The 23,299-nt window shown below is 38.4% G+C and overlaps 1 protein-coding gene across 4 annotated transcripts in view; it reads right to left on the bottom strand.

Moving 5' to 3' along the window:
* Positions 1–23,299, bottom strand: part of LOC113266744 (cytosolic beta-glucosidase) — a 647,115-nt gene that overhangs the window by 586,316 nt on the left and 37,500 nt on the right. For all 4 annotated transcript variants that reach the window (XR_008958384.1, XM_057309598.1, XM_044389747.3 and 1 more), the window contains exons 3-4: positions 12,227–13,026; positions 11,382–11,505 (exon numbers count right to left, since the gene is read on the bottom strand). Coding sequence is in view for 3 of the 4 variants with exons in the window: in XM_057309598.1 (XP_057165581.1) it covers positions 11,382–11,505; positions 12,227–13,026 (924 nt within the window). In the remaining variant the exon portion in view is untranslated. The remainder of the gene's footprint in view (positions 1–11,381; positions 11,506–12,226; positions 13,027–23,299) is intronic.

Here is a 23,299-nt window from a genome sequence, read left to right as displayed (position 1 = left end):
AATCTTTCTCTAATTATTCAGAATGCATTTCAGGGTCATCAAGAGAAGCATAAATTATCAGTGCTTGATGACTGTGCAGGAAGTCACAGTTTTTCTAAAATCCTGGTTAACAGACGCTGGGTAACAAAGAATTCACTGCAATAGTTATCATTTGGGGGATTTATGCGCTAGGCATTTTTCTAGGATATGAAGTATGTCATTAATCCTCACCAAAAATAAAATTTCACAAATGACGAACTGATATTCATAGAGTCAGGATAACGCATCCAAGGTCATAGAGCATGAAGGGGTGTCAGAGCCAGGTTTTGAATGCAGAACTATTTGTCTTTCAAGAATATGCTCTTTCACTATGTCAAATAAGCAAATCCTTGTTGTGTGGAAGTATTCATAAAAAGTGCCGCCTGTCTGTACAGAAGTTACAATGGGTGATGCTGTTTGTTCTTCTAGGAATGCTGAAGGATATTTCTGAATCGCTCTTGACATTACTATCATACATTCATGAGGGCAGCAAACTTTGGCCATGAAATATTTCTGAAGTTTCTTTTTAAATGAAAGGCCAACTGTTCATTCAAAAGATCAACAACATTGACTGAACATCTTTGGAAGAAAAATGTTTCAAGAAGACTAAACCAGTAGGGCCTCGCCACAGAACAAAATGATCTAAATAAAGGTATACACACTGAATATACACTCGTGTACTCCCATTTTATGCAGTGATCTAATTTTTGTGTTATTTTGCTTATTTTTAACTATAAAACATATCTGACTCAATTAGTAGCTATGAAACAATGTGGCCATTTAAAATTATTGAAGACTTTAGGCTGGGTTTAAATCTACTAAAGAAATGAATTCCACCTTTTAGGGGAGAAAAAAGTTATTTCATCAACAGATGTGAGGCATCCCTCCTCCCATCATCTACATTTAGTCCCAAACTCATTAATGTTTTCACTTGAAACATTTAAGGCTTCTTGTTCACCTTCACTCACCAGCACCAATTAAAATTCTTCAAGGTTCAAATGCCTTTTCTTCCTCCACCCATAATGGTTTCACTTATCTCTAAAGCAGGCAGTGATTCCTATAATGGAATTTCACAAACAAGGGGGGAAATGTGGCTGAACTTTAGAATGGTACAAAATAATCTCAGGCCATGATACGGTTTCATTAGCTAATCTCATTCACACACAGGAGACTTTGCTGTTGCTGAGATGACCCTATTCAGGGAGACAGGGCTCCCTCTCCCTCCTCTGCACATAGCATTTCCAGATAAGCCTTAAGAATTTCTTTCTATTCTGAAAGAAACTACTTTCATCTCCAGCACCAGGCTGATATTTTCATTGTATTGAAGAAAATCCTACCTAAACAGTAACTTGGGGTAAAAGGAACCCTGATTGGAGTAAACTCTGTGCTCAAAAGTTCCAAATAGAAAAGGAGACTTCCCAGCTATGAAGTCTCTCCACATTATTATGGTGGGAAGGTAATTTTGAAAATGGCTGCAACTTGATCCTCTTTCTAATTCAGGATCTTGCCCAGACACAAAAGTTTCATGCTAAAGTCAAATTTAAGGAAAGTGAAAATCACTGTACTGCCTAACTGAATTAAATTATGCATTTATGGCAAAGCTTGGAAATCATACTTAACTGTTTTAAAACTTGATAGATTAGGTGGGGCTTGCCATGATCATGTTTTGAAAGGTGATTCTACTACTTGTGATTGTAACTGCTGTGCATGTGTTCAGCTGGGGATTTTATTCTAATGCACTGGACTGATTTGTTCATTCTGTTTCCTCCCTAAGATTTTATGTTCTCTACAGTAATTTTGTTAAACTTGAATCTGAGGTGACCCTTCTGACTCTGAACTCCAAGGGATAACTTTCTCAGGGGAGGAAAAGGAAGGTTCATTTTCGATATGAGTGAATAGGAGACGAAACACCCAGACTGAAGGTCAAGAAAATGTTACCTGGAACCTGAATCAATATCGATAGAAACAGTTCATTGAAGAGCAAGGTCTTATTTTATGTTCAGCTAAGAAAGGTGTTCACATTTCAAATTAAGGAGCTAAATGAGAAGAATGAAGAAAGTTTTAAAAAAAAGATGTTAATTATAATTCCTTAGACTTAATTTTATAGCCTAAGAAATTATCAAGAGTTCTAATAAAATATGATCCTTGACATACCTGAGTCGAAAGGATACTTAGAGCATCACAAAATTCTTAAACTGGAAGGATCCCAAAAGAATAGCTAGTTCACCCCTTTTATTTTTCTAGTGAAGGAACTGAGGTACAGAGGAGTTAAGTGTATTTATATAAAGAGTTTAAAAACCTTCAGCATAGATTTCAATTATTGTCACAGCAAAACCAAATTTAGTATCAAAAGGGTATATTAGCACCTATGCATAATACAGAAGCATGAAAATTATTCTCATAATAGCAAAAACAATCCACTATTTCTTTAAAGAAGCAAAATGGTGGTACAAATCTAATACTTTGTTCAAATTCCCAGGAGTGATTCTGTTTTCCTGCTTATTTAAACTCAATTTCCTAATCAACCATTACGAATTTACTGACTGGCTACTGAATGCTAAGTATATAGCTCAAAACTTCAAAATTGAATTCTGGTCAAATTTTGTCATTGAAAAATGTTAAATAAAATCTTTATTATCACTGATCCTGCCTATGAGCACTTGTACCTTTTAATAATTTCCATTTCTTCTGAAGATGGTTTTCTTCCTTACTTCCAAGGATTATAATGGGTCTTCAAGACGCGAAGTGTCTCTCAACTCCCATCTATTCAACTGTCCTATTCAACATGTGCTTAATTGTAACAAGGAGCCCATGACTCAGTTATAGCACCAATGTTTAATGTCCTTATTCATTATATTGCTGATTTTCTTCTACACAGTGGCAGGCTTGCTACTGAAAAACTAATATAGGATGTAGTTAACCAGTCATTCACCCAATTACGAATCTGGGAGAGCTGACAGACACAATATTTATGTCACTATAGAGTGACTGACCAGCATCAAAGTTATAAATAGGTAGGATAAGAGCACAGAGAGGAAAGCTATAAAACTGTGAGATTAGAACTGCTTATAGTCTAATTACCAACACTGCAAATGCAGACACTTATTTCTTCAGTGTACCCAGAGCTAATCCCCACTGATGAACTCACAAGACCTTGACTTACAAAACATAATGTCAATGTATTAGTTTATAATGGAGAATATTCCTTTCCAAGCACTGGGAAACTCATGTTAAGCTTCTTAAGTAGGAATGGCTAACACCTGGCCATCTACTTCTCTCTATTCTCTCAATTCCAACAGCTCTCTCATCACCTGAATAGTCCATCATTGTGCTCTCCTGAAACAGTTTTAAAAAATCAGTATCTCTTTAAACCCATGTTTTTAGTTCCTTTGGATATATACCCAGAAGTGGAATTGCTTAATCATATGTTAGTTCTATTTGTAATTTTTTGAGGAACCTCCCTAATGTTTTCCATAATGGCTGAACCAACTTACATTCCTGCCAACAGTGCATAAGAGTTCCCTTATCTCTACATCCTTGCCAAGATGATAACAAGAGATATGCACTCCTATGTTTATCACAGCATTACTCACAATAACCTAAGATATGGATGTAATCTAACCATCCATCAACAGATGAATGGATAAAGAGGTTGTGGGGTGTGTGTGTGTGTGTGTGTGTGTGTATACAATGAAATATTATTCTGCTGTAAGAAAAAGGTAAATCTTGCCATCTGCAACAACAGGGTTGGAACTTGAAGGTATTATGCTAAGTGAAATAAATCGGACAGAGAAAGATAACTACCGTATGGTATCACTTATATGTGGAATCAAAAAAGGCCAAACTCATAAAAACAGAACAGAATGGTGGTCACCAGTGGCTGGGGGGTGAGGGAATTGGGGCTATGTAGTTTAAAGGTACAAACTGGGAACTAATAATAAGCTCTGGAGAGCTAATGCACATCATAGTGATTATAGTCAACAATCCTGTATTATAAACTTCAAAGCTGCTAAGAAACTAAATCTCAATTGTCCCCAGCACAAAGAAAAAAAAGAAATAATAATTATGTAACATAATAGTTAACACGAGGGTGGTATTCATATTACAATATAAAAATATATCAAATTAACATGTACACTTCAAACTTACAAAATGTCATATGTCAAATATATTTCATTTAAAAATCATTACCAAATCCTCCCTCTTTTTTTCACCTTTTTCAAGATTCCAGAGTCTACTCTTCATATTGGAAAAGTAGATTTTCTCCAGATAAAGTATGCCTCAATTATTTTACAGGTCTCTTTTACAGTTATAAAAATAAAACTGAGCTTCTATTTGCTGCCACATCACACAAAAACTACCAGACAGATTGTCATAAAAAATGGAGAGGGTAAGTTTGAGATAATCTGGATATGTTTTTTTTAAAGGCTTTATAGTAGTTTTAAAATTCACAGGGCCTGCAGTAATGGGGAACCTTAAGTAATTACCCCCTCAGAGCAGGTGGAGCTGAATTAAAAAGAAACAAAGGAATGTCCATCTGTAGTGCCCAGCGTAAGTATTAGAAAGCGACCGAAGGAGAAGATAAAGAGTGGTTTTCAGTCACAAAGCACAAGGGCAGATTCTCTGAGGTGTGACTGAGCTGCTTCTCACTTGGGCAGCTCCATGAAGCCTATTCCCATGAAGCAGATGCGCCAGGTTCTGTTTCTAAGAGGGTGTGTCTGCTAACTGTTGTATGTCCCTAATCATATCAATATGTGCCCTACCTGGCTTAGCCTGACCAAGTAGCTTAACAACCACCACCTGTGCATGTGTGTGCACGTGTATGTGTGCGTGTTTGATTCTCAGTGTTACCAAGCTCTACACCAGCCATTCGCCATAGCACATGCTCTCTAGTAAAATCCCTAAGCTGACCACTCCATTACGGCAGTTTAGAAATGTGCAGGAAAATAAAACCATAGAATCTGGAAATTGCAGATGTTGAAAGCAACTGGATAAAGAGTGCCAATTCCTTCTTTTTACAATGGAGAATACTGAGGTCCAGACTGTGGAATTTGGCCAGAATGACAGATGTCCTATGTCATCTGTCAATTGACATATGTCAATGAATATAATATCTAATATTTTAAGGTATTCTGAGCACACAGGGACATAAATCGTCTCATTTTATTTCACGACTGACTGCGTTACACAGAATAGTAATTAGCATTAGTCCCATTTAACAGGTGAGGAAGATGGCATTCAGAGTCCTAATGATAACTGACCCAAAGGCACATCACTAGAACACAGGACTTCGTCTGTCTTCACTCTCCAAGCCCTGCAGACTTTTTATTCTTTATATGAATAGAAGGTAAAGGTAAGTGTGCCACTGAACAGAAGTAGAGGAGAAAAAATCAGGGAAGGTCACCTGGCATCTCTCTGCTTAAGGTGAACTCTGTAATCTCTGGCTGAGTTTGCCCATGGTCTGAGTGTGTAGACTCGTACAACACAAATATATTGGAAAGTGTTTTCTTCATGACTTTTCAAATTCCACAAGTCTGTACACTAGCACATGCTAACAATTCTTGTGCACAGCCTTCTAATCTTGTCCTTTCTTTTCTATTCCGACCTTGACTAGTTGTCATCCAGTTCAGCCAGAAGCAACAGTACCCAGTGGATCTGATATCCCACCCCACATGTATCCAAAACTGCGAGCTATCTGTGAGCTACGAGATGAACGGCTTCATTGGGGCTAAGCTGACAAAGGTTTACTTTAAGAAGAAATAAAGCAATAGATAGGGAGTGGAAATCTATATTCAGGTACTTGGGTCTCTATTCTGAGCTTGCAATGGATTTTTAATTGGTTAGTTTTTCTAAAAGGTCAATGTATTAACCTTTGAGATCTTTCCTTAATTCTTAGGATTTTTTAAATGCACATTTAGAAAAACACAGGTGCTTAACACATTTTGTCCAGTTAAATGGGCCTCTGTGATCTGAAATTGACATAGGCAGGTGGCTGCCAGGTCTGCACTACTTCGGGAAATGGATGTCTTTCTCCTTTACTGGCTCTCCATGGGAAGGAGAAGAGGAAAGGGGAGGGAGGATGCTGACAGACAACAGCAGGGTGATTCTGAGCTCAGCATCTTGTCTTGGTGGTATACCCAAGCTGCAAGATTTATAACCTTCTTGTTACAATGCATCAGCTTCAACACTTTCAGTGAAGTCTTCAATAACTTCGATGACATCTTGCTGAGGGGTTTTGTCATTAAAAGCCTAAAGCTGGTTATTAACAAACCTTCTCTACAATCATCTACTGCTGTGCTAACTCAGGCATGGATCTGACTGGAAAGTTGGGCTGGCTCAGAAACTTTCCAGAAGTCAGCTTTCTTTCTTTCTTTTTTTCCCCCCCTCTATGGGGTATATTTCTTTAGGGAAAGAAAATACAGTTCCCAATTATTTAATCATTTATTTCTCATTATCCATTGGCTAACTCTTCTCTGATAGACACCACCACCAAGTTCAACAAATGTGCAGAACACCTACTACATGACAGAAATGGCAGTCAGGGCTGAAGATATAATCCTGAAAAGGACACAGCTCCAGTATTAAGAGGGTCTACAGCCCCCTTCAAAAATTAGCCATCATTTACAGAAACCTTTGTCATGTGCCAGACTCTGTATTTAGGCTTTATAAGCATTACCTTGTTCATTTTTCACCACTCTTTAGAAGACAGATGTTCTTATTATCCCCATTCTAAAGGTTAGATGGCTGAAGTGTTGTCTGTTTTAGAATTAACCCCCAAATTATTGAGCTTGTGAGTGGCAGAACCAGGTTTCAAACCTGTGTCTTGTCTGACTTCCAGCAAGTTCACGTACTCCAATCAAGAGCATTTGGGCCAGGAAGAAGGCAAAAACCATGGCGTTCCAGGCTGAGGAAAGATCGTGTGCCGAGTGAAAGGCAGGCACATGCTTGGCACATCCTCAGGCATGTGAGGAACAGGTGGAACACAGGTTCAAATCCCCTTTCAGGAGAATTCAGGTCATGGCTGGACTACTACCCATTGGGAGTAACCTCCCCTGCTTCACACACTTCCTAACATCCTCAGCAACATTCAGATTACTGAGGCATCTATTTGTGTATGTTTATATATGAACTTAAACTTGCCTGATGAACTTAAACTTGCCTGCCGGCTCTGGAGCAGCAAGGACTGGTGTAAATTTTATGAATATAATAGAGATTTATGTGAAAAAGGCTTAACTCTTTGAAGATCACTGCTTTCTGAACTTATGCAAAAAAAAAAAAAAAAAAAAAATCATGTGGCAGAGCAATTCCAGCTACCCAGTTGCCTAGTGGTTATTTCTGCTGCCAATGATTTAATTTTCAACCTAATCTGGCAACCTCTCTGATGGAAATAATGAATGGAGGGAGGCCGTGTGGCTTTCTACGCCACATGAGTCAACTGTAGATAGCCAAAGGGCCAAAGTTACAATATTCATTCAGGGGTTCCCCAAAAAGAATGATGGAAAAACCTGCAGACATGGGGGAATATTCTGCTATAACTTAAACACTTGGTGGGGGGAAAAAAAAATTTTTGGGATGACATTTTTAAAATAATGAGTTAAATAACTTGGGGTGATCAATATATTCTTAAGAGTACACATTTTGTAATAATAATACCTATTACCATTGATTGAGAGCCTACTGTGTGCCAGGCAATTGCTGGTTGGGCGTGATTACATATTAGCTCATTAAACAGAATCTCTACGACAACCCTCTCAGGGGAAAGTGTTAATCCATTTTTATAGATGAACAAACTGAGAGTTTGGGAGGTTGAACAATTTGCTAAAGGCCCCTCATCGAATAATTTACAGAGCTGAAATGCAAGCCTAGTTATATGTTATTGCAAGTTTTTTGTGTCTCTCCTACGTTGCTTTTCTCTTATCTATATCTACATTAATTAAAACACAACCTATTTAAAGGCATTTAAATAATGCAAAGATTAAAAAGGCATTAGCTGATTTCTCTCTCTTTTTTTTTCTTGGAATGACATTTTTCTCTTTTTTTTTCCTTTCCCAAAAGGAAACAGAAACATTAGCTTACTTTTTACTGCTCAATTAATTGCTGTGGGATTTTACCTGAAGAGATCAGTACGACCTCCAGGTGGATGTCATTGATCCAACTATAGTGTCATTGATCCAACTATGCCCGTCCGTCTGTGTGATGTTAGAGAGAAGGCTTTGTTTGTGGGGATCACAAAGCCATCATCCATCTGACTCCCTGGGTTCTGGCAGGCTCTCACCTGCAGTGCTTCCCACGAATGTCTTCCTTGGCCTGTTATTATTTTTAATTCCTCATGGGGTGCTTCTTACTAGTAAAGTTCTTGCCAATCAAGATCATCAGCACTACCTCAAAGGAGTCTCAGGAATTCGATTAGTAAATTAAGCTCCATGGCGCTGACAAGAGGCAGGATAGGGGGTGTCTGAATGGTGTCCAAGGACCTATTGGCTCCTGCAGGGGCAGCATGGAGCACTTTCTACAAGTTCAGAGTACCAAAGGTGAGGAAAAGTTTCCGTGTGGTAAGCAACCATGCTGAGTCAGAAAGCCCTGAACTCACAGATCTCATCAAACCCCAAAATAGTAGTAGTGGCAGCAATAATAATGCATGTATTCTGCTTGGTTCCAGTGATCCACTCTGTGATCTTGAACAAATGACTTAGCTGGCCTCTTTGAAACTCAGTTTTCTCATCTGTATAATAGGAGCAATGACCTCATCTCACTGTTTTGAAAATGAAGTGATATGATGGTATCAGTTAACACTCTTTTTGTTTCAAATGACAGAAAACCAATCAGATTCAGGTGAAGCAGGAAGAGCATTTCATTATAAGTAAAAGTAATGTCTCTTAAGATCAGGCATGCAGCTGGGTCTGAGGAAAAACTGGAATTAGAGGCTTAAGTATCACCATAAAGCTCTCCCTGTTTCTTGTCTCCACTTCCCTCGGTGCACCTGCAGCTCCCCTTCATACTACTCCTTAGCTTCCACGGCAGGACATAGCCACCAATGGCTTACAAAACTACATTCCCCTGCCCGACCTAGGCCAAGAGACAAGGTGACTGGCCCAAATTCTAAATCTCAGGGAAGAGCTGGGATTGGCCCAGCTCATGTCATGTGCCTACATTTAAACCAATCAATTCTGTGTTAACAAGGAGGGGTATTTTATTCTACTTACATGGCTGTCCCTGTGGTAAGCCTGAGGATAAGAGGAGGTGGATATTTCATAGAACACAAGGGAGTAATTACCAGAAAAGAGTTTCACCAAGATTAAATAACTGGTGTCTACCACAATAATATATAAGAAATAGCTATCACTGTACCCACTCCAGAAGAGATAACATGTATCTTTTTTGTCTATAAGTAGATATCTGCACATTTGAAAGGCTACATTTTTTTAAAAATGTAAAACAAATATAATATTATATGTTAACTACAATGAATATAGATCATCTAATGTGAAAAATCAGAAGAGAACATACATACTGTGAACAATTAATGTTTTAAGTACCTGGTCTCTTTTCCACCTGTTTAAAGACACAACCGAAATTCAACAAGTAGAAAAACAGAATTTTGTTTCTAATCCTATCTCCTCCCTGTCCTTCAGAAACCCAAATCTTCTCACATTTTCCACTTTCACCTTCAATTACTTTTCTATGTTTGTCTCAGTTTGTGCGTCTATGTTTGTCTCAGTTTGTGCATCCACTAAGTTTGTGTGAGTTTTTCCTGTTAAAGATCTAAGATACTGTATTAAAGTACTTGAAACTATTTCAAAGAACAATGAAATGCCCTTATATGTTAGCACTACACAGAGCACCTAGCTGGAAATGAAGAAAGTCAATTTCTATTTTTCTCTCTTTTCCCAAAAACACACAGAACAATTTTGGACAAGTCATTTGTGGTCCTTATACCATCCATAAATCTGCTTGTTGGTAACCAGTTTACTTTCCTCACAGAATGAAACTGGGAATATCAATGGATTAACTATGAATAGGGCTGTTTACAGGGAGAAGGGGGGTAGAATCTCAGAAAACTAGACTTTTTTTTTTTTTTATCAGAAAGTGAATCCTTACCTGGAGAAAAAATCTGTTTTGCATGCTGTACAAAAGAATTGGTTCAAATCATAGGAATCCAATTGCCCTCTGCCAATAAACTTCAAGCCAGAGTGAGGGATTGAGTACAATTTATTTTAGGTTTGGGAAAGAGACCATTTTGTGTCACTTTCCAGAATTCCTTCTGGCTGATTTCAGTATATTACTGATTATTTTGGGGTAGAATAATTCTAGGACCTTTCAAATAGAATGATGAGAGAGAAGTGTGCCTATCATGGTAAAAAAGGAAATTGAAAGTCTCATTTTTGCATTGCATTTTGTTTCTGTGATATGATTCCTTTACAGGGAGGAGAAATTAAATTTACAAAGCAACAGTGTTCCAAGCAGATGCTGAAATGGGGAAATTAACTGGTATCGAAATGTGTGTTACCAGTTAAAGATTATTCCTTCACATTTGTTTTCAAATACAAAAAGAATTCCATGGGGAAAGAATAGTTGCCAGAATAATGATCCTATCTTGAAATAAAATTCACAGATTCAAAAGACAAAAACAGGGGCGCCTGGGTGGTGCAGCCGTTAAGCGTCTGCCTTTGGCTCAGGCTGTGATCCCAGTGTTCTGGGATCGAGCCCCATATCAGGCTCCTCTGCTAAGAGCTTGCTTCTTCCTCTCCCACTCCCCCTGCTTGTGTTCCCTGTCTCGCTGGCTGTCTCCCTCTGTCAAATAAATAAATAAAATCTTTAAAAAAAAAAAAAAAAAGACAAAAACATGTTCCTAAATGGGGCTGTTTGGTTACAGCTTAAATGAAGCATACAGTGATGAAAGACTCATTTTAGGCCAAAACTCATCGAAGGCCATTTTAATGTTTATAGCCTAAATGCTTAATTTTGATCCTTTAAAAATTCTGTCAATTCATTTCTTGGTAGTTAGGATATTAAAATATGCAAATAGGCATGATGTAGTTGGGCAGTGCTAATCTTTTTGTAATAACTAATGTTCTCTTTCAACAACCACCCCCCTTCTGTTCATGTCACCTTCACCCAGGAGACACAAAATGTGGAAGACAGTTGCTTTTACTTGATTAAATTTTGGGAGACTGAAGCTAGGCCAAAATCCTCACCTTCCTCTTTCCTAAATACTTTTTCTCCTCTCTCTTAATTACATGGCTTTCCACTGATTTACATGAATTTCAGCTTTCAAAATCATTGGTCTTTACTGAATGCAAATGGGCATATGGGAAAATTATATTAAGTTTGCACAATTGATCTTTCATCATTTCAAATGGTACCTTTGAACAGTTCCTGAAACGTCTGTCTGAAATACTCCCAGCGCTGAGTGTCATCAAGAGATGCAGGGTCACGCTGGGGAAACCCATTCTCGGTGATGTAAATTACAGGGTTATTATATGTATCCTGGAACAAGAGAGCAGAAGTTTTATTCCAAACAGATGTAAAAAAAAAAAAAAAAGACTCATAAAATCAGGTGCTTTACCCTTTATCTTCTCTAAGCTACAACCCAAAACTAGTTTTCATCAAATTGCACTGACCCTATTAACTTAATTTTCCACGCACTGACCTTTTATGACTAACAATGGAAAAGCAAAACTGTGCAAATGTCCATGAAGACAGTCAAATGACTCTTACCATAATGAGAAGACAGAAATATCTTTCTTCCATCAGCATCTGCTGATTGTCACTACTTTTTAACCCCTTGGTCCCACCAACAGCTACACTCTCCATCCCCCCACAGCAAGGGTCCTAAAAATCATTAACTTAAAATTTTAATTTCAGCTACCTGGACTCCATCCAGATAATAGAGGCCCAAAAAGGATCCAGCTATTTCAGCCCTTAATATGCCTTTTAATAATTACAGTTGTGACATCAGCCTGAAAAATATGTCCAAGCTACTCTTATGCCCACAACTGGCTTTAACAGAGAATCCCAACTTTAACTGTTGTAATGAAGTCTGTCATCAGCTAGTTACTCCTCACCAACTTAAATCCTAATCTCTCTTCCCAAGCCAACAAATGTATAACCTATTGCCTAAAATCATTCTTTTTCCAAGTTCACACATATGTCTGTCTTCCCATTTCTACATATCTGGGTATACATGAACAGAAACACTGTATTTTACCTTAATGTATTTCAGTACTTTACGTATTCCCCATGGTACCACATAGATCCAATCCAAACTTCTTATCCAAGATGGGTCTGGAAAAATTTGAATCTCCACATCTTGGAAAAAACCCAGTTCTCCTTTCTTATTCTCCTGGTACTTGACTAAGCGGGTTGTATAATAATGCACAGCAAAGAAATCAGCAGTGCCTTTAATCATTCTCTTCTCTTCTTCTGTAAATTCTGGAAGCCTTGATGATGGATAGCCTTGCTTTTTACTCATGAAGGCAATCTGGGACTTGACAACTTCCGGATAATCACCATCAGTAAATATGGGTTTAGCAAAGAAATCCAAACAGAAAGCCATGGCTCTTTTAGCAGCTTCCTGGTCAGACACTGAGTTCGGATCTGCCGGCTCCACCCAGGCAGCAAAAATTGTTAGGGACACCATGCCCTTCTGCTCTTTTCGGAATAAGGAATCGTAGCTGTGCCAGGATCTGGCATGAGCTTTAATCAAATTATGAGCTGCCTGATAAGCTCCAGTTCCAAAGTGAGGTACACCAGGAGCATATATACCCAAATCGTATGCCAGAAGGGCAAAAACATTAGGCTCATTTATGGTGATCCACTGCTTGACTCGATCTCCAAAAGTACTGAAGCAAAACCGGGCATATTTGTCAAAGGATTCAATGACTGTCTCCGACAACCAACCACCTTTGTCTTCTAGGGCCTGAGGCAAATCATAGTGATAGAGGGTCACTATGGGTGTAACCCCATTAGTTAACAAATCATCAATGATCTTGTTGTAATAGTCAATTCCTAGGAGAAAACCGAAAAGAAAGTACAAGAAGAAAAGTTATTTTTAGAACACTGACAATAAGTAAAGATCAGGAAATGATCAGGAATAATTTCCTAAATAACTTTTATCCAAAATTAGGTTTGTTAATTTCTACATTTAATCAATTCAAGTTTGGGAGGAAATGTTAAAAATTCCAAGGAAGAACGGCTGATCGGGGAGTTGGGGATATGATGGAAGATGTGGAACAAATATGTTCTGACAGGGATACATTTGGGCAAGTTGCTACCACATAACTTTGTGTTACGGCCACACTTACTGAAATTATTTTATTTGTCTGTATGCTTGATTTGTCTCTTAACCCCACTAGAATAACAAGCCTCCAAATAGCTGGGGTCTTATCTAATTCACTTCTAGATCTCCCAAATCCTGGAACAATATCAGGAATTTAGTAGATACTCAATAAATATTTGTTGAATGAATGAATGGTTCTCAGCAGTATTAAATGTAAGTAAAGGAATTGATGACTGCCTCCACACTTTTCTAGATATATCAGTCTTATAAGTCTAAAAAGGAGACCCACTGAACATGAATAAGAGCTCCCAGAACGTGGGTTACAAGGACAGTTGGCCAGATGCTTGACATGTTAAGGAACATGGTTGGGGACTTTGCTCTAAGATCCTGACATGGTCCGTGAGAATGCATAGCCACCCCTCGCTCTCAGCTAATTCTCCAGCACTGCAAGTGTGCGGGAGAATTTTTAGGATCAAGGTAGAGTTCAGAAGAATGTTATTAACTTGGAGATACTCTGCCTCAGAAACCAATGCCAAGAAGATGTTGGGTCCAACCTAATAATGACTCCTAACTGGAAGAGACTTACTGGGGAGAGACTAGTATTAGTGCTTTATGTGATTTTATGTCTAAGATTATGGAAAAAACCTAAGCTCAGGAAAGAGAAGCTATCTTATTTTGAGGTTGTTTCCTGGATAATAATTGTAAATTCATAGGTAGAATTATGTTGCTTTCAAAGTTTGTCTAGAAGTAAGGTCCCTTTCTCTCTCTTCTTTTAACTTAGTATTCTCCAATTAAAAAACAATTTGGACTTTTGAATTTGTTTCATTTAATCATTAATTTATTCATCCTTCAAATACACATGTACAGAGAAGCTACTGTATGCTGGACTTACAAACCTATGTAAGATAAATACTGACGTTGGCCTAAGGGAGCTTCAATTTTAGTAGGGACTACAGATAAATTCAGAAACAATTATAATACAGTATTATTGGTAAAGTACAAAATACCATTTAAGCATATGAAAAGGAGTACCCTTTCCAAACTGCGAACATTTGAAAATCTATTTTGAAAGCAATATAGCATCATGATTTCAAAAGTGAACTATGGCAACAGGTATCTAAATTCTACCCAATTGCTTCACCTACTTCAGTGACCTTAGGCAAGTTACTTTATCTCTCTGAATTATCTTTCCCTGTCTGTAAAATGTGGACAATAATAGAAACCTACTTCAATAATTTATTGCAAGAATTTAAAGAGTTGATAAATTGAACATGGTTAGAACGGCTTTTGACATAAGGTAAGAGCTCAGTACAGGTTAGCTATCATTTTAATAATTATTGTTATTGTTGTCATTAGTGACATCTAAGCTGACAGTCAAATGATGAATATAAACTATTCACATACGGCAAGGAAGAACGAGTGATCCAAGAAGAAAAAAAAGGGAAACAAATAGGTGAACGAGTAAAGGAGGTGTAAAAATAAACAAAGACCACCTAAATGTTAGCAGTCTATTTATTCAGAGCTTGCTGTAGCAACGGAGTCAGCCATCACCACTTGCATTTGACCGATACGCAAAGGCTGTCAGGGAAGAGGGAAAGCTTTATAGTGACAAAAAGGGGGGGAAGGAGAAGCCTTCAGTTACCTTTGATTGGAAGTTGTTGGCACAGGGAGGCTGGAGGTGGGTTAACTAGAAGTGTGGTATCCCAAGCAATTTTGGGCCACTTAATTGGCTTTCTCTGGTTGGTCCTAAGTTGGAAGCAGGTAGCAGGGGAAAAACCATCACTACCACCACCACCAACAACAACAAAAACAAAACCAGAAAAGTTGGCAGATATTGATCAAGTTCTGACTATTCTGGACCACTTGCTGCAGAGGTTGTGATTTGACTTCCTGGGTTTCTTTTGTGGATCAGAGTTTTATTATCATATATGGACTGGCCATTGTTTGTTTGTATATTGTAATTTATTTTTATTTTTATTTTTAAAGATTTTATTTATATACTTGACAGAAAGAGAGAGAGATGGCCAACAAGAGAGGGAACACAAGCAGGGGGGAGTGGGAGAGGAAGAAGCAGGCTCCCAGCAGAGGAGCCTGACATGGGGCTTGATCCCAGAATGCCGGGATCACGCCCTGAGCCGAAGGCAGACGCTCAACGACTGAGCCACCCAGGCGCCCCTGTATATTGTAATTTAGCCAAGTATATCTCTGTCTGGGAACTCTAAGTTCATTATGATGAGAATGTATAGCTAAGCAGACAAAGAATAAGAATGGTGAGGTAAGCAGGATAAGCAGAAGCCAAATTATGCAAGTTCATGTGCTGTCTATCTGTCTGTAAGAGTGGATATTTTTAACAACAGCTCGCTTGTTTTGCAAACCAGAACATAATGTGAATCATGCATAACAACTCCATACCTGGAAGATCCATGTGTCTGCCATTACTCACTTGATAGAATACCCCAGCTCCAAAAAGATGTCCATGCCCTAATCCACGCAACATGTGAATATGTTACTTGACATAGCAAAAAGGATTTGCAGATATGATTAAAGTTAAGGATCTTGAGATGGGAGGATTTCACTAGATGGTTCAAATGGGCCCAATTTACACAAATTCTTAGAAGTGAAAGAGTAGGGGTGTCTGGGTGGTGCAGTCATTTAGCGTCTGCCTTCGGCTCAGGGTGTGATCCCAGCGTTCTGGGATCGAGCCCCACATCAGGCTCCTCCGCTAGGAGCCTGCTTCTTCCTATCCCACTCCCCCTGCTTGTGTTCCCTCTCTCGCTGGCTGTCTCTGTCAAATAAATAAATAAAATCTTTAAAAAGAAAAAAAAAGAAGTGAAAGAGTAGAGCAGAGGAGTGGGTCAGAAAGATGCAACAATACAAGAAGAGGTAGGAGAGGGAGCAGGATAAGAAAGACTCAACCTGCTATTGCCAGCTTTGAGGATGGAAGAAGAGAGCCACCTGCCAAGGAATGCAGGTGGCTTCTAGAAACTGAAAATGGCCCTCAGGTGATAACCATCAAGGAAATGAGGACTTCAGTTCTACAACCACAAGAAACTGAATTCTTCCAGCAATGTGAACGAGCCAAGAAAGACTGTCCTCTAGATCCTTTGGAAAGAAATGCGGCACTGGAAGCATCTTAGTCTTAGCCTACAGAGATCCATATCAGACTTCTGATCTCCATAATTCTAAGGTAATAAATTTATGTGTTTTTATTGAAATATAATCAATATATAAGGCTATATTATTTTCAGGTGTAAAATTTGTGCTGTTTTTAAGCAGCTAAGCTTATGATAATCTATTGCAGCAGCAACAGAATACTAATACATTCATAAAAATTTATAAAGCTTTTCTTATCTCTCATGATGAAAGAACATTCCACCATCCCATCTCTGAGCCTCAACAAGCCCACACGCCCTCACTTGTAAAATGTAATATCCAAAGACGGTATGATGGAATCATTTCGGAGTTTTCATAGCCAATTCATTCCATTGGCTCTGAATATAAAAATAATATCAGCTTTCATTTATTGCATTAATACTATATGTACCAAATGTCACACATTTTGTTTAATCCTAGCCCTAAGCCCAAAAGGTGGGCATTTTTATCCTCACTAAGCATCTAAGAAAACCAAGACTCAGAGAGAGTGAATATCAGACTTAAGTGATAATGTTGTCATATGGTACTACCAGCATTTAAACCTAGTAACCACTCTATCTCACTACAAAGACTGAACCTGTCCTACGATGACATTCCACTTCCCATGAATGTTTCAGAGCCAGAAACATGGTCACTCTGTTTAACCAGTCTTCACAATTACCTATTTTGGAGCTGATTCATAATATTAGATCCTTTTTTTTTTAAATTTTTGGAGGAATCAATGATTTATCTCTTGTAAGCATCATCAGATAGGGCACAATCATTAATGATGGCAATCAATGTAATTCCAACAACATGATAATCTTTAGTTGAATTGAAGATTTAAAAATTTTTAAATAAGGTTTTTTTCTCACTCATCAGCTTGGCAGAGTAACAAAGCATTACATGATTAATATTTAACATCCCAGAGTTGAGTACTTCTGGTTTGTACAAAGCACTTCTGGTTTGGTGCTATAATGCAATTTTCCCATGAAGCAGTGAAGTGAGGCTTTTAAGAGAAGAGCTCCAGAGTCAAACAGTTCTACCTAAGAATCATAGTATCATGGACAAATCAGTTGGCCTGTCTATGCCTAAGTTTCCTTATCTGCAAAAAGGGCATATGAGTAGTGCCACCTCATGAGTGTTTTGACTATCAAATGAGAACCAACCATGAAAGGTTTCTTTAGCTTTATCAGCACAATTCAGTGGTAACTAATTCTCTGAACAAATGTATATTTTTAAATGATTATTTGTTACCAATCTAGGGATCTTGAAACTTTGACAGGATATTTGAACCCTGTTCTGCTTCTGGATATTTAGGACAAAACTGATTAGTTTAAGTATTAAAACTTCCATAGCTTTCTTTCATAGTTACTACCATTTTCTCTGATTTAATTAAGCCCATTTCTTTCTGTTTGATCTTTAGAATGATAAAGCAAATTTGAGTTAAAGGCCTTTTAGATATAGAGAAAAGTAACCCACTCAGATTAACTCAAATATAAAGGTAGCATGAGGGGCAGGTGGATGGTTGGTGTGGGATACATGGGCATTATTTGGAATGACAGACAGCTATCAGATACCCAACAATGGAAAATTACAACTGAAACTCAAGGGAATTGAGGCTGGGGGCTGAGAAAGTCTTTGCCTCTCATGAAACACTGGCCTCACCCATCCAATTTCACTCAACACATCTACTCCATTCTTCTCCTTCTCCCAGAACCCATTTTCTTAGCACCCAATTTCCTATGGTTTCAAAATGGCCATCCCATCTGCCAAAGCTACCTTATAGTCCTGGTTCCAAACCAACCAACTCAGACCCTCAACTCCTCCATTCCAAACATCCCTGAGCAATGAAGACAATTGTGCAAGATTCTCTTTTGCCATGAGGTTACACAATAATATGTCACAGGGAAAGAGGTCTTTCCCTTGCTCAGTCAGCTATGGCCAGGAGCAGAGCAGGTTTATGTAGAACAAAGAAATAGGGACATTCCCTTAGAAGAGGACATGGCTAGGACTTGCAAAGATGATGTCTCACTACAGAAAATAAATGAACTGGAATCTCTCTAATCAAACTATAAATGTCTTCACGTAGAATTAATTTTGGTCAAGTGCCTACAATGTATCACACATGATAACTAGGTCACTCCCCTCTAGACTCTACCACCAATTAATTTCTTTTATTGCTCTATATTCTCTTAGCACACTGCCTATATTAGTCTCTGATTGCTGCTGTAACAAATTACCACAAACTTAGTGGCCTAAACCAACACAAGTTTATTATCTTATAGTTCTGGGCATCAGATATCCAAAATGATTCTCACTGAATTAAAATCAACATGCAGCAGGCCTAACTTCCTTCCAGAGGCCCTCAAGGAGAACCCATTGCTTTGCCTCTTCCAGTTTCTAGAGGCTGCCTTCATTCCTTCGCTCATGGCCCCTTCCTTTATCTTCCAAGCCAATAGTGTAACATCTTTTCTCCTCTCTGACCTCTGTTTCAGTTCCTGTATATTCTCTCTGACTTTGATCCTCCTGCCTCCCTCTCGTAAGGGCTCATGTAATTACATGGGGACCATCCAGATAATCCAGGATAATCTCCCCACCTCAAGATTTTTAATGTAATAACAGCTATAAAAGTCCCTTTTACCATGTAAGAAAATATATTCACAGTTTCTGAGAATTAGGAAGAACATCTTTGGGGAGCCATTATTCAGCCTAACACAGTGCCCAATATGGAGTAGGAGGTTAATAAATGTTTCTTTAGTTATTTACCATTCCTGCTAACTGGACTCATATTTTAAATACTAAAGTGAATAAGAAATTCTGCATAAACATTCCTTTTTTTTTTTAATTTCCAGTACTCGGGTCCCCTACTAATCATCTGAAACTTGCATTTGTGGCAGATAGGAAAATTCACTTGAACAGTTGAGAACTACAGAAATACGTGATTTCAGTTACCAGCTCAGTCTCTTCTTGTTAAACCTCAAAAACTTGACATTTGAAAGAGAAAGGCTGTGTAATAATTCTACTTCATAAAATATTCTTCCAGTTTGGGAACATTGGATTTTACAAGTTTCCAAATGTCCTCCAATCAAGCTTTAAAATAGGAAGCTGAACACACACACAAAAAAATGGGGGTGCCTTGGAAAGGACAGTGACAAGGGTTTTCCAATTCTCTACATGCTTTTTGAGAAAATGTTTAAACAGAAAAAACAAATGATGGCCTTTCTGAGTTACAACAGTTCCAGTTGCTTCAACAGATCACCGCACAAGAGTGAGCAACTGCTTATTGAAATTCTGCCTCCTGGAACCTCCAGTGCCCTCCTGTTCATGGAAAAGTCTGTAATATTAATCAGCTATGACTTTACAAAAGCTGGGCCAAACGAAGGGGGCACATGATCCCCACACGAGATGTGTGTGAGTGATCTTCCCCACATTGTTCCAGTGGCCTCAGTTTCTCCAGTCTCCCCACCACCACCCTCCAGCTTTTCTGCTGCCCTGCTCCTGGATCGCTAATCTACAGCGTGCTCCGTGAACTTCTGCATATCTCAAGTTCATTTTAAATAGCGTGATATGTTGACAGAGTGGTACAGTAATCCCCTATCTGAAAATCTTGGGGGCAAAGGTGTTCAAATTTTTGGATTTTTAGAAGGGAAATACAAAGCAAATACCATATATTAAGTTAACCCTCCCAGTGGGTCTGGGTCAGTCTCCCTTAATATTTCTGCAGTAAAATATGTAAATATTCTTACCAAGGGAAATCACCTGAGATTATAAAAAATTTCACAAGGGTTTAACATCCAAAATATATAAAGAACCCATAAAGCTCAATATCAAAACACAATCTGATTAAAAAATAGGCAGGGAACCTGAAAAGACACTTTTCAAAAAAAGACATACAGATGGCCAACAGGCACATGAAAAAAATGCTCAATGTCACTAACCATCAGGGAGATGCAAATCAAATCCACAATGAGATATCACCTCACACCTGCCAGAATGGCTATTATCAAGAAATAACAAGTGTTAGTGAGGATGTAGAGAAATGGGAACCCTCATGCAGTGTTAGTAGGAATGTAAATTGGTGTAGCCACTATGGAAAATAGTATGGAGGTTCCTCAAAAAAATAAAAACAGAACTACCATATGATCCAACAATTCCACTTCTAGGTATTTACCTGAAGAAAACAAAAACACTAATTTGAAAAGACATATGAACCTCTGTGTTCATTGCTGCATTATTTACAATAGCCAAGATATGAAAGTAACCTAAATATCTATCGATGGATGAATGGATAAAGAAGATGTGGTATATGTGTGTAGGTATGTGTGTGTGTGTGTGTGTGTGTGTGTGTGTGTGTGTGTGTAATGGAATATACTCGGCCATAAGAAGGAATGATATCTTGTCATTTGCAACAACATGAGTGGACCTAGAGGGTATTATGCTAGATGAAATAAGTCAAAGACAATTTCCATATGACTTCACTTACAAGTGGAATCTAAAAAAAACAAATGAACAAACAAAACAAAATGGTAACTGTCTCATAGATACAGAGAACAAACTGATGGTTGCTAAAGAGGACGGAGTAGAGAGGATGAGCAAAATAGGTGAAGGGAATCAAGAGGTATTTTATAAATCTCCATTTATAAAATAAAATATCGTGGGGATGTCATATGCAGAGTAGGGAATATGATCAATAACATGGTGACAACTTTGTATGACTACAGGTGGTAACCAGACTTACTATGTTGATCATTTAGTAATACATATAAATGTCAGATCACTATGTTCCATACCCGAAATTAATACAATATTGTATGTCAATTATTCTTCAATTCAAAAAAAACTGTCCCATCAATTCAGGTTAGTTTTTGTTGCCAAATTAGTTTTAGAACTAAACTTGCTAAAAAGGATTCAGGATTCAAAGCTTTTCTAGAATTTCAGATAAGGGGTTATGAACCCAAATTACAAGCTGGCAAGGGGGTGGTTGTTTTTTCAAATTTTTTCATTGTTTACCATTCAAATGGAAACTCAGTGAAAACTCCAAACTCCTAGGATCAGGAGGGTAGAGTTTCAGTGGGTATAGTTAAGGAAAGGCCATTCCAGGCAGGAGAAAGAGCTTAAGAAAATTCTTACAGAGGTGGAAAATTGCATAGCATGTTTAATAAGTAGTGGTTATGTGCTTAGGGAATTACATGGAGCAACTGCACGGGTCATATGCATGGGGGAATTTCAGCCTCTGAATGCTTCAGAGATGAATTAAGACCAAGTCAAACAAAATCTAGAATGATATAAGAAGGAGTGTACACTATATGTTGAGTCTTGAGATGACTAAAAAAAAATTTATAGGGGTGCTTGGGTGGCTCAGTCAGTTGAGTGACCAAATCTTGGTTTTGGCTCAGGTCACGATCTTGGGATCATGAGATCAAGCCCCACTTCAGGCTCTCTGCTCAGCAGGGAGTCTGCTTGGGATTTTTTTTTTCTCTCTCCCTCTCCCTCATCCCCCACCTTCTCAAATAAATAAGTCTTTAAAAAAATATTTTTAGTCTTGCTTTGTTTTTAGCAGATGATGCAAGCCAACATGACTGAGGCATGGCTTTAAGCAAATTGCTGTGGTGGCATTTTATACAAGGCATTAATGGACAGAGAACGAGTGAAAATAGGTAGACCCAACAAGGGTATATCAAGAAGTCCTTGATGAGGATGATAAACCGCTAGAGCAGGGTAGAAGTAGAGAAATTGGCCAGGAGGGAGAAGTTAAAAAGAGACATAAGTGGAACGGATCATAGTTAGCAACCAATTAGACGTAGGAAGCAAAGAAAAGAGGTGATTCAAAGATTACTCTTAGTTTTTAATCCTTGGGGGGTGTGATGGTGCTGGAGAAAAGAGAAGGTATAGGTGATGGATGAGGAAGGTGGGAAATTATTAGTTCACTCTTAAACTGAACGACAAATTAACTTTTGTTCAAAGTCAGAAAAAAAAAAAAAAAGAACTGGCCATTGACGTCAAGAAAGTAGACATTCAACCAGCAGCAGTCAGCCAGGGGAGCTAATGTCTGTAGAATTGAGCAATGGACTTGCTGATCTTGCCTTGTTCCTATCTGGGGGAGACATGAGGTGCAGCTGTTTTTCACAATGTCCAGATTACCCCACCTTACAGAAAATGAGCATTGCAAGTACACAAGCCCACCTAGCAGTTGTTATCCCAGGTTGTTCTTACTATGTAGAAAATCAGATAACTTATTCAAATAGAACCCCTGAGAATCAGTGAAGGCACGGCAACTGAAAGTCAGATGACCAAGCAGGTGCCTTCACTCAGGACTCTGCAAGTGCCTATCTTGAACTTCCAAGACCATGAGAGTGAGCGTCTCCTTAAATTTTGCACCTTAGGCACATCACTTGCCTCACCTAGTCCCAACCGTACGAGTAGTGTGAAATATTTTCCAGGACAAAGTAGCAATAAAGCTTCTTTATTAAGAAGCCTTCACAAAACTTTTCTTGCAAAGTACCAGGTAGTAAACATTTTAGGCTTTGCAGGCTCTATGGTCTCTGCCCCAACTACTCAATTCTGCCATTGTAGTGGGAAAGCAACCACAGACTAAATGTAATGAATGGGCATGGCTGTGCTACAATAAAACTTTATTTACAAAAATAAGGGTCAGGCCAAAATTTGGCCCCTGGGTCATAGTTTGCCAACCCTGGTGTGTAGAAGGAACCAGCCAGACCTTAGGTTTAAATTCCAGATCCACCATTTACAAAATATCTGTATTTGGACATGCACCACTGTAAAATGTGACTAATTATACCTTCCTCACTGATTGTGGGGATTAGAGAAAATGTATGTAAAATGCCTCATAAATAACAGGCATTCAAA

This window comes from Ursus arctos, unplaced genomic scaffold (genome assembly GCF_023065955.2).
Source record: "Ursus arctos isolate Adak ecotype North America unplaced genomic scaffold, UrsArc2.0 scaffold_9, whole genome shotgun sequence".
Lineage (NCBI taxonomy): Eukaryota > Metazoa > Chordata > Mammalia > Carnivora > Ursidae > Ursus > Ursus arctos.
Note: the sequence above shows the minus strand (reverse complement) of the source record. Positions and strands in the feature narration are given on the sequence as shown.